This window comes from Triticum dicoccoides, chromosome 3B (assembly GCF_002162155.2).
Source record: "Triticum dicoccoides isolate Atlit2015 ecotype Zavitan chromosome 3B, WEW_v2.0, whole genome shotgun sequence".
NCBI lineage: Eukaryota > Viridiplantae > Streptophyta > Magnoliopsida > Poales > Poaceae > Triticum > Triticum dicoccoides.
Window position 1 is genome coordinate 589,706,688 of NC_041385.1, and position 12,973 is coordinate 589,719,660.

General features: G+C 48.4%; 1 protein-coding gene across 1 annotated transcript; it reads left to right on the plus strand.

Annotated features, from left to right (window-relative positions):
* Positions 1-5,144: 5,144 nt before the first annotated feature.
* Positions 5,145-6,272, plus strand: LOC119277269 (ethylene-responsive transcription factor 4-like). Its single transcript, XM_037558525.1, has one exon. It carries the CDS (start codon positions 5,253-5,255, stop codon positions 5,982-5,984), a length of 732 nt encoding a protein of 243 aa, XP_037414422.1. The 5' UTR covers positions 5,145-5,252; the 3' UTR covers positions 5,985-6,272.
* Positions 6,273-12,973: the final 6,701 nt, after the last annotated feature.

Below are 12,973 nucleotides of genomic sequence, written 5' to 3' on the forward strand. Positions count from 1 at the left end.
TGTGCGTATGAGTGAGACAACGTGTCTGATGTCACTGTACAAGTTCTGCCAGTCTGTGATCGAGGTGTTTGGCCCTGAGTACTTGAGGTAGCCAACTGCCGCTGATACAGAGAGATTATTGGCGACCAACGCAGTTAGAGGCTTTCCAAGCATATGCTTGGCAGCATAGATTGTATGCACTGGGAGTGGAAGAACTGTCCATTTGCTTGGCAGGGCCAGTACAAGGGGCAAGTCAAAGCGTGCACTGTCATATTAGAAGCGGTGGCTTCACAGGATCTTTGGATATGGCATTCTTTCTTCGGCATGGCAGATTCTCACAATGATATCAACGTGCTGCAGTGTTCTCCAGTCTTCGCAAGGCTTGCAGAAGGCCACTCCCCACCTGTCAACTTTGAGATCAACGACCACTAGTACAACAAGGGATACTATCTAGCTGATGGTATATATCCTCAGTGGTCAACTTTTGTGCAAACAATCTCGAAACCCCAAGGTGAGAAGAGAAAGAGATTTGCCCAAATGCAAGAGAGTGCTAGAAAGGATGTGGAACGTGCTTTTGGTATGCTTCAATCCCGATGGGGTGTCATTCGAAACCCTGCACTGTCATGGGATGAAAGGAAGCTTTGGAAGATGATGACTGCTTGTGTGATCATGCACAACATGATCATCGAGGACGAGCGTGATGACAGTATCTTCGACCTAGGATTTGATTATCAAGGTAAAAATGTTGAGCCCCTGCACCAAGAACCGGCCATGTTTGAACAGTTTGTTCAGTTCCATCATGAGCTGCGTGATTGGCACACTTATTTGGATCTTCAAAATGACTTGGTTGAGCACGTGTGGGATCACAGTGGCAACCAATAGATGTATTGGTTCATTTTATGTTAATTCAAGACAATTTTGATTTGGTTGTAAAATTATTTTATTAGAGACAATTTTGATTTGTTGTAAAACTATTTTTATTTCCAAACAATTAATATTTGGACGTGCAAACTTGTTTTGATATGAAATATGGGCATTTTAGGACGTGGCGGACAGGATGGGGCAAACGGATGCGGACGCGTGCTGGACGCACGGCCACCGCATCCCAGGACAGGCCCAGACTCAACCCCATTGCCTTACCCAAACGGACAGAATCCGGACAAAATGAACGTCCGTTTGGGGTCGCGCGGTGATGTTGGCCTTATACAACTGAATGGCCATTTATTGGTTTTCGCATGATAATTTTATAGTGTCTGCTGAAAGTTTTTTTTTCTGAGCGAACGACTTCGTTCATTTCTACATGAATGAGGGAAGTGATAGTTCGTTCGGAGTAGTATATTATGGTCGGCTAAGTTTTAAAACAAACGCTCTTCTGGAACTACAACACGTCCAACACGCAGCAGCACTGAACCAGAGTGGCCTCGCTGGTAGCAGTGGGATCTCCGCGTCGGCAAGGAGTTGCCAACGGCCCGCGGTCCTATCCAAGCCATAAATTGGACGGTAGCGGCGGTGCCTGGTACATGCTCCGCGGGGTGCGCCCAGCAATTCGCCCGTCCGCCCGCCAGAAAGTGGCAGTGCGGCTGCCGCAAGCGTGTGATGGAAGCGGCGCGGCGGCATCACGCAATCCGCGGGCACCCGGCGCGTGCGCGCCTGTGGCTCTGTGCGTGGGTGGTGGTGGGGGCGGCTGTACCAACTGTCGGTCTAGGAGAGCGGCCGCCCGCGCCTCGAAACAAGAGAGAGAGAGAAACCAGCGGTGCGGTGCGGGCGGCATGGTGGGTGCCTACCCACGGCACGGCACGGCACCGCGATCCGAGCGGCACGCCCGCGCAGCCGGCTGATGCCGACATGTGGGCTGGTCGACCGCGCTCGTCGCTCCGTTAACGCCGCCGTCCGCGTCCCGCCAGGACAAATTCAGTGCGCCCGGTTGTTTTCGTCGTGCGTGTGACGCCCGCCATGCAGCGCAAAAGTAGCTCGTCCGTCGTGCTCACCGGGGATCGCCGGATCGGGATACTGCTTTTGTGCCCGTCGTGAATATTCAACGTGTTGAGATCGACCTGATAAGAATGCTGTCGCAGGGTGCGTGCGTAGGATATAGGAATAAAATACTCCTACTACACTTAGTGAATGATATCTCAACAAATTCCATCGTTTGCTCCACTTTCTGAAGTCTTCTTGCCACCCAGGTTCAAGCAGTACAGTATATGTATGTTCTGTCGGGTTAAAAAAGAGAGCGCAAGAACTGTAGCCGGCGGGGTCGGAAATCTGGATGAAATATAATGCCACGAAGCGTCGAGAAAAGTTCGTTCGTCCATGGCACCATTGGAGGCGACTACTCAAGCAACGGAGCCTGCGTCCATCTCGCCGAAAGGAGCTCCATAAAATTCGGTCCACTTTTCGCAACAGCAACTCGCGCTTTTCCCCGCACGAAGACCGATCAAAAGCGAGCGATCGGCGCGGCGAGGGAGAGGGGCGCCTGTCCACCAGCAGCGTATCTTGCGGCACCGAGCTTCCCCACACGACACGGTTCCTCCCCCGCGCGGCGCGGTGAGCCAGGGTTGACGATCCGTTACCGCAGCCGCAGGCAGGCAGGCGTGCGTTGGATAGGGCGACAGCGGGGAGGAGGTGGTGGCCGCCGCGGCCCACGTGTCTTTCTTTACGCGCCTGCTCCCGTGCGCTGCTGATGCCGATGCTGCGCCCCCCGCGCCTGACCCCAGCTCGGGACGCACGGATCGCGATGCGTCGTCTTCCTCGCCGCGGGGCCCGCGCGGTGGCTCTCGCGCTACGTGCCGCTCCACGCTCCAAGTGGGCCCCCCCCGAGCGGCGGCTTTGCTTCCTTCGTCCTCCCCTCCCGCACTCGCTTTTTGGCTCCGATATGTGGGGGCTTTTTTGCACTCCGGCGCTCGCGTTTCATGACTTTTACGCACGCACTCCCGCGGAACAGTTGCTTGGTTGGCCACGCGTTTCAGTACCATACAGACCTTTCTGTCCTATATACTCACTGCACACCTCGTACTGTATGATACTACTACTATCAGAGATTGTAATTATCTGTTGCTCTTTATTATCTATATATATGTACAGTTTTTTTGCGGGAGATCTATATACAGTTAAGAAAGAGTCTCAGTGCACATTAAAATGGCATTCTAACATTTTTTTAGAACCATGCATACAACTATGCAATGGTAGTGGTACACTCATCAACCATGCATTTAACTATGCAATGGCAGCGTACACTCGGTCATTTGTTGTCTCACAACGGTACTCAAATCATTCTAACAATTTGAGTAGGTTTTAACAATTCGAGGCGGCCGCGCGGACGATGGGAAGCACTGTCAGGTATATGGTGTGGTGGTGGTAGCACGGAGCAGCTAGTAGGCAGGGATAGCCTGCAGCAGACACACCACTTTTGGCTTCCTCATGAACGGGCCTGTTGTTAATCAAATGTTTGTTCTAACGAACCCTGACACAGTGTCCTGATCAATGGAGAGAGCACTAGTAACATACCATCGCAAGTTTTAATTTCATTTTTAGTGAAAATTAAATCTATTATTTTAAAACAGAAGTATTATTATGCTACTCATAGACAATCAATAATATTAGGTGATATGATGATAAAACACATATGAACATTGGATTTGATGACCTTAAGCGACAACGGCGCAATAATAGTATACAATGTACCCCAAAATAGAAACTACCAACAAAACATATCATATACTCCCTCTGTAAACTAATATAAGAGCGTTTAGAACACTATTATTTTAGTGTTCTAAACGCTCTTATATTAGTTTACAGAGGGAATAGTGTTCTAAACGCTCTTATATTAGTTTACAGAGGGAGTAATTAACATTAAAGCAACTATTACAAATTTAAAATTTGTATATATGCTACTTCGTAGACAATCAATATTATCCAGGGATATCATAAAGCACATATATATCAATGTTGGATTTTTTAATTTATTTTTTGACCCGACATCACATGGAATAGCTGGCTTATTCCACGACTCCTTAGTGAGAATCACAGATATATTCGCTCCACGCATGAGTCGAACTTTGGTTGCCGGGTGCACCACTGTGATCCCAGCCATTGGGCTACTGCCCTGTTCTCATATCAATGTTGGATTTGATGACATTAAGCGACAAACTCGAGTTGTATACAATGTACTCCTAAGTAGAAGCTACATGACAAAACATATCATATACGAGTATAATTTAAGGTTACACGCCTAGTAACGGTCCTATTGTCGTCACTCTAAAAAAGTCGCAATCAAAAAGAGCTTCATACTTATGTCATCAGGAGATTTGACGAGTACGCTTATGGAATCGTAATATGATGATACATGATTGTTGAGAACATTTTCAAGCGAAAGTGCTTCCCGAACATTCGTCAATACAACATTGTAGATGAAAGGTTACAACATTGGCTTAGTTTGTCAACTTAACAACCAAAGCCCGTGAAGGACACACATGATAATTGCACATCTTTGTTTATCTAGAAGTTACATGTTATAAATTTTAATTTTCTAAAAAAATCTTCAAAAAATATATTTTTAAACATAATCATCACAATACTCCCTCCGAACATTAATATAAAAACTTTTAGTTATTTCAAAATATCGATTACATAAATACTAAAATGAATGAACAGACATATAAAATATGTCTAGCTACATACGAATTAAGGAAAAGCTAAAAGGTTTTATATTAGGGAAAATGGGAGTAGTTGACAAGACATGATAAAGTAAATTATAGGGAAATAAAGCAAAAAAGAATCCATACACTCATCGTTGAAATGTTATCTAAACAAATAATGTAGAGTATTTTTTGCAAGAAAAATGACTTTGCGAGGCTAGAATGGAAATGACCAGCAAACTAAGGGTATGGCAACGCAAAGTACATCCGTTCCCTGGCATCCAGCAAACATTGTGCAAATTTAAACTCTGGCGGTGGGCTAAACAGAAAAGGGGCCGCTCGCCTAATTTAGTGCCGCCACGCCGAAGACGAGTGGGGGGGCGGCGGCGAGGCGACGCGAGGACAGTCAAACCGCTCGCTGACTGCGCCGCGTTTTATTCCCTCTCGCCGCTCCCTCCACCGCTCGCTCCCCTTTTCCCCTACTCACTTCCCTTTTTTAACCCCCCGTCCATCTATAAATGCCCGCCCCCCTCCTCGCCTTATCCTGGGCGCTACACACCCACCCCACCCCCCTGCATCACCAAAACGCCCGAATAACCAAGAAGATACGCGCACGCCACTTGTACACCTGCTGCACCCATGGCGCCTAGAGCGGCGGAGAAGGCGCCTGTCTCCCCGCCCACCAGGCTCGGCCTTGGCGTTGGCGGCGGGGTCGGAGTCGTCGCCGGTGGCGCGCACTACAGGGGCGTCCGGAAGCGCCCATGGGGACGTTACGCCGCGGAGATCCGTGACCCGGCCAAGAAGAGCAGGGTCTGGCTCGGCACGTACGATACAGCGGAGGAGGCCGCGCGCGCCTACGACACCGCCGCGCGCGAGTTCCGCGGCGCCAAGGCGAAAACTAACTTCCCGTTCCCTTCGTCGTCGTCGTCGTCCCCTGTCGCCGGCGGCGGCAGCCCGAGCAGCAACAGCACCTTGGACTCTAGCGGGGGAGGGAGCGGCGGCTGCGCCCAGGCGCCCATGCAGGCCATCCCGCTGCCGCCCGCCCTCGACCTGGACCTCTTCCACCGCGCGGCGGCCGTGACGGCCGTCGCCGGCGGCGGCATGCGCTTCCCGTTCAACGGTTACCCGGTGGCATCGCGCCAGCCTCTGCACCCGTACTTCTTCTACGAACAGGCCGCGGCCGCCGCGGCGGCGGCGTCGGGGTATCGCGCGCTGAAGGTGGCGCAGCCGGTCACCGTGGCGGCCGTTGCCCAGAGCGACTCCGACTCCTCGTCGGTCGTTGATCTGTCCCCGTCGCCCCCCGCGGTGACAGCGCATAAGGCGGTCACGTTTGATCTGGATCTGAACGGGCCGCCGCCTTCGGAGGACTAGACAAAGGACAAATTTTAGATGATGACTGTAGTTTCTCATTTTTCCTGCAGGGAACTTTTTTTTTCCTTCTTCTGTTCTGGTCCTCTTGTATTTTTGTTTAGTTGTCTGAGACAGACCGAGGAGCCTTGTAAATAGTTTTTCCGCCGAGAACAGAGCAGAACCGATCTGAGATCTGTTGGTCTAAACGGATCAAACCGGCGTTGAGGTGAGCCGAGACTTGAGTATTATATGTGTAAGATGAGTGTAGCATGATGAATTTTTCAGAACATAAGTCTCCTATCTATTCCATCTTTTGTGTTCAGAAAGGCAAGATTTAGAGCATGCTTGGATACGTTTTAGTCCCATGACTAAAAGTAGTGGGACTAAAACTTGCTAGTCTCACCCATGCTTGGATCCAAGTACTAAAAAGACTAAAATTTAGTTATTGAGCATTTATTATTCTCCAAACCCTCCAATCCAGAACTAAGGAGAGGAATTAAATGAGGAGAGAGAGAGCTAATACATATTTAGTAGGTTTCCCATGACTAAAAGATTTTAGCCTCAAGACTAGTCCTAGCCTCTCTTTAGTCCGGGGTGCTTGAAACTTTAGCCTCATTTTTAGTCAGACTAAAAATAGTTCCTTGTATCCAAGCACCCTCTTATGCTTGGGAAACATTTATTCGCTAATCGGCGCCGCTCCGTCTCCTGTAATCAGTTTTGCTTGCCATCTCTGCGACACGGCACTGAATGGTTTGGTGAATTGCACGTCTCACTCTGCATGGATGCTTCCGGGCTCGACTGACCTGAGGCTGAACTGATCAGGAGTAATTGAGCTGGAAGTAACGTGAATTTGCATGTAATTATTGCTCGCTCAGCTGTCAAATTTGCGGCTTTCAAACCCTTCACACGCTGACAGCTTGGGAGAAAAGGAAAGATGGGTTAGATCTAGGGACGGAAAGGGCCAAGCTGCAGTGGGCACGAGAGACAAGTGTGGACGAGGGAGAGAGAGAGATGGCGTGGGAGCGGTGCGGTGCGGTGGACGGACCGACGATCCGTAGGCGCGATGGAACCGCGACTGCGTTGTTCTACTCGTGACCTTGAGAATAACGTGTGCGTGTGGGCGACGTCTGTACGACGCGTGGTGCGCGGCCGCCGGTCCCCGCTGCCGGCCCGGCCCGGGGATCCTCTCTGCCGGATCCATGCTGCACCGGATGCGTGCGTGGGGTTGGACTTTGGTGGGTGGCGCGCCGTTGCTAATGGTTGGAGCGGAGCCGCGTGTTCGGGTGGGCGCTTGGGTATTTGCGCGAGGACCGGGCGCGGTCTCGGCCGACATGCGTGGGCCAGACAAGCGGAACGGCGGGCATCAGGACGCAGTGATTCGCGGGGCGGCTGCCTCACCTCGCGGTGGGGCCTGCCGCGTGCCCCGCCTTCCGAAGGTTGCAGCTTTTCTCGTTTCACTGCTACTAGCATATATTTTTATCGTAACGGTGCTCGTATATTTTAGACGTTCTTTTAGGGACGTACTCCATTTTAGACGTGAACACATCGTACGTATAGCAGAGCTCGTATTTTAGTGTGGCTACGACATGTTTACACCGGTTCGCTCTCATGCGCGCTGCTTGCGGTGGCTTTCTTGAGGCACCTCACGCTCGACCTACATATGAGGGCATCTACAGTCGGACTTAAGAAATCGGATTTTAATCGTCCGCGGATACATTCGGGCGAGTCCGCGGATAGCAAAGTCACCCCTTTAACGTCCTCTTCTACATCCGGGTTATTAACAAATTCTCATACACACGCAATTAAATGCAACGAAAAGCTAGTCTAAATTGCACGGGCGCTCTCCTTATTGTTTCCTTTCGTGCCCATGTCGGCCGTAAGCCCCGTGAAGTGAAGGTAAGCGACTAGCAAAAATAGAACACGAGACACGGACTAGCTCACAAGGGACAACAAGGCGCCGTCGTCTCCCATACCCTATTTTTCCTCGTCAAAGCCCGTTGCCTAGACTTGCCGATCGACGTGAGGTCCATGGTAAACGTAGATGGGTCGGCCTCGGGGTCGAATATCGACTCCGCCACCCTGTAGATGCGGCGTCATGAGGTGTCGGTTGTCGGTGCTAAAACCGGCTGATCTTGAGTAGGGGGTCCCAAGCTTGATTACCTGAGCTAGATGGTAACAGGAAGAGAAAGGACACAATGTTTTACCTAGGTTCGGGCCCTTTTAATGAGATAAAACCCTACATCATGCTGCTTATATATTGATTGTGATGGAATAGAAAGTACATGTTGATCTATCTCGAGACCGTATGAGTTTGTCTAAGCTCTAGCATTGCAAATGTGGTCGCTCTATGGAGTAAACCCTATAGGCTTATATAGGTGCCGGGGGTACCTAGGGTATACACATGGTCGGTTATAATGTAGGGATAAACACACCAACAATTCAAATACGATTGAAGTCTATGCCAAGCCTCCAGAAGACCTTCGTCTTGATTACACTGAGGGCCGGGCCAGCATGGCCCATTTATCAACCTTTGGTGGGTTGTCAGCCAGGCTCATAGCCAGCGGACTGACTGTTGGGGAACGTAGCAGAAATTCAAAAATTTTCCTACGTAACACCAAGATCTATCTATGGAGAGACCAGCAACGAGTAGAAAGGGGAGTGCATCTACATACCCTTGTAGATCGCTAAGCGGAAGCGTTCAAGTGAACGGGGTTGATGGAGTCGTACTCGTCGTGATTCAGATCACCGATGATCAAGTGCCGAACGGACAGCACCTCCGCGTTCAACACACGTACAGCTCGACGATGTCTCCCACGCCTTGATCCAGCAAGGGGAGAGGGAGAGGTTGAGGAAGACTCCATCCAACAGCAGCACAACGGCGTGGTGGTGGTGGAGGAGCGTGGCAATCCCGCAGGGCTTCGCCAAGCACCATGGGAGAAGAGGAGGAGGGAGAGGGGCAGGGCTGCACTAACGAGAGATCAAATCGCGTGTTATGGGCAGCCCTATGCCTCACTATTTATAGGGGGAGAGGGGGCTGCGCCCCCCTCTAGGGTTTCCCACCCCCAAGGGGTGCGGCCAGCCCTAGATGGCAAAGGGGCGGCGGCCAGGAGGGGGAGAGAGGGGAGGCGCCCACTAGGTGGGCCTTAAGGCCCATCTGGACTAGGGTTTGCCCCCTCCCACTCTCCCTTGCGCCTTGGCCCCTTGTGGGGGGCGCACCAGCCCTCCTAGGGGCTGGTCCCCTCCCACACTTAGCCCACGCAACCTTCTGGGGCAGGTGGCCCCACTTGGTGGACCCCCGGGACCCTCCCGGTGGTCCCGGTACAATACCGATATCGCCCGAAACTTTTCCGGTGACTAAAACAGGACTTCCCATATATAAATCTTTACCTTCGGACCATTCCGGAACTCCTCGTGATGTCCGGGATCTCATCCGGGACTCCGAACAACATTCGGTAACCACATACAAGCTTCCTTTATAACCCTAGCGTCATCGAACCTTAAGTGTGTAGACCCTACGGGTTCGGGAGACATGTAGACATGACCGAGACGTTCTCCAGTCAATAACCAACAGCGGGATCTGGATACCCATGTTGGCTCCCACATGTTCCACGATGATCTCATCGGATGAACCACGATGTCAAGGACTTAATCAATCCCGTATTCAATTCCCTTTGTCTATCGGTATGTTACTTGCCCGAGATTCGATCGTCGGTATCCAATACCTTGTTCAATCTCGTTACCGGCAAGTCACTTTACTCGTTCCGTAACACATCATCCCGTGATCAACTCCTTGGTCACATTGCGCATATGATGATGTCCTACCGAGTGGGCCCAGAGATACCTCTCCGTTTACACGGAGTGACAAATCCCAGTCTCGATCCGCATAAAACAATAGATACTTTCGGAGATACCTGTAGTGCACCTTTATAGTCACCCAGTTACGTTGTGACGTTTGATACACCCAAAGCACTCCTACGGTATCCAAGAGTTACACGATCTCATGGTCAAAGGAAGAGATACTTGACATTGGCAAAGCTCTAGCAAATGAACTACACGATCTTTTGTGCTAGTCTTAGGATTGGGTCTTGTCCATCACATCATTCTCCTAATGATGTGATCCCGTTATCAACGACATCCAATGTCCATAGCCAGGAAACCATGACTATCTGTTGATCACAACGAGCTAGTCAACTAGAGGCTCACTAGGGACATATTGTGGTCTATATATTCACACGTGTATTACGATTTCCGGATAATACAGTTATAGCATGAATAAAAGACAATTATCATGAACAAGGAAATATAATAATAATACTTTTATTATTGCCTCTAGGGCATATTTCCAACAGTCTCCCACTTGCACTAGAGTCAATAATCTAGTTCACATCGCCATGTGATTAACACTCACAGGTCACATCGCCATGTGACTAATACCCAAGAGTTTACTAGAGTCAGTAGTCTAGTTCACATCACTATGTGATTAACACTCAATGAGTTTTATGTTTGATCATGTTTCTTGTGAGAGAGGTTTTAGTCAACGGGTCTGAACCTTTCAGATCCGTGTGTGCTTTACAAATCTCTATGTCATTCCTAGATGCAGCTACCACGTTCTATTTGGATCTATTCCAAATAACTGTTCTACTTGGAGCTATTCTAAATTGTTGCTCCATTATACGTATCCGGTATCTCTACTCAAAGCAATCCGGATAGGTGTCAAGCTTGCATCGACGTAACCCTTTACGACGAACTCTTTTACCACCTCCATAATCGAGAAAATTCCTTAGTCCACTAGTTACTAAGGATAACTTTGACCGCTGTCCTGTGAGCCATTCTTGGATCACTCTTGTACCCCTTGACTGACTCATGGCAAGGCACACTTCAGGTGCGGTACACAGCATAGCATACTGAAGAGCCTATGTCTTAAGCATAGGGGACGACCTTCGTCCTTTCTCTCTATTCTGCCATGGTCGAGCTTTAAGTTTTAACTTCATACCTTACAACTCAGGCAAGAACTCCTTCTTTGACTGGTTCATCTTGAACACCTTCAAGATCATGTCAAGGCATGTGCTCATTTGAAAATACCATTAAGCGTTTTGATCTATCCTTATAGATCTTGATGCTCAATGTTCAAGTAGCTTAATCCAGGTTTTCTATTGAAAAACACATTTCAAATAACCCTATATGCTTTCCAGAAATTCTACATCATTTCTGATCAACAATATGTCAACAACATATACTTATCAGAAATTCTATAGTGCTCCCACTCACTTCTTTGGAAATACAAGTTTCTCATAAACTTTGTACAAACCCAAAATCTTTGATCATCATCAAAGCATACATTCCAACTCCGAGATGCTCACTCCAGTCCTTAGAAGGATCGCTGGAGCTAGCATACCTTTTAGCATCCTTAGGATCGACAAAAACTTTCTGATTGTATTATATACAACCTTTCCTCACGAAAACTGGTAAGGAAACTCGTTTTGATATCCATTTGCCAGATTTCATAAATACAGCTAATGCTAACATGAATCCGACGGACTTTAAGCATCGCTACGGATGAGAAAATCTCATCGTAGTCAACTCCTTGAACTTGTGAAAAACTTTTCGCCACAAGTCGAGCTTCATGGACGGTGACATTACCATCCACGTCCGTCTTCTTCTTAAAGATCCATTTATCTTAATGGCTTGCCGATCATTGGGCAAGTCCACCAAAGTCCATGGATCCGTTCTCGGATTTTATGGCCTCGAGCCATTTATTGGAATCCGGGCCCACCATCGCTTCTCCATAGCTCGTAGGTTCATTGTTGTCTAGCAACATGACCTTCAAGACAGGATCACCTAACCACTCCGAAGTAGTACGTGTCCTTGTCGTCCTACGAGGTTTGGTAGTGACTCGATCCGAAGTTTCATGATCAATATCATAAGCTTCCACTTCAATTGGTGTAGGTGCCACAGGAACAACTTCCTGTGCCCTGCCATACACTAGTTGAAGAGACGGTTCAATAACCTCATCAAGTCTCCACCATCCTCCCACTCAACTCTTTCGAGAGAAACCTTTCCTCGAGAAAGGACCCGATTCAAGAAACAATCCATATTGCTTTCGGATCTGAATTAGGAGGTATACCCAACTGTTTTGGGTGTCCTATGAAGATGCATTTTATCCGCTTTGGGTTCGAGCTTAATCCTGAAACTTTTTCACATAAGCGTCGCAGCCCCAAACCTTTAAGAAACGACAACTTAGGTTTCTCTAAACCATAATTCATACGGTGTCATCTCAACGGAATTATGTGGTGCCCTATTTAAAATGAATGTGGTTGTCTCTAATGCCTAACCCATGAACGATAGTGGTAATTCGATAAGAGACATCATGGTACGCACCATATCCAATAGGGTGCAACTATGATGTTCGGACACACCATCACTCTATGGTGTTCCAGGCGGTATTAATTGTAAAAGAATTTCCACAATGTCTTAATTGCGTGCCAAAACTCGTAACTCAGATATTCATCTCTATGATCATATCATAGACATTTTATCCTCTTGTCACAATGATCTTCTACTTCACTCTGAAATTACTTGAACCATTCAATGATTCAGACTTGTGTTTCATCAAGTAAATATTCTCAACATCTACTCGAATCATCTGTGAAGTAAGATCATAACGATATTCACTGCATGCCTCAGCACTCATTGGACTACACACATCAAAATGTGTTACTTCCAACCAGTTGCTATCTTGTTCCATCTTACTGAAACCGAGGCTTTTCAGTCATCTTGCCCATGTGGTATGATTTGCATATCTCAAGTGATTCAAAAACAAGTGAGTTCAAATGGTCCATTTGCATGGAGTTTCTTCATGCATGTATACCAATAGACATGGTTCGCATGTCTCAAACTTTTCAAAAATGAGTGAGTCCAAAGATCCATCAACATGGAGCTTCTTCATGCGTTTTATACCATTATGACTTACATGGCAGTGCCACAAGTAAGTGGTACTATCATTACTATCT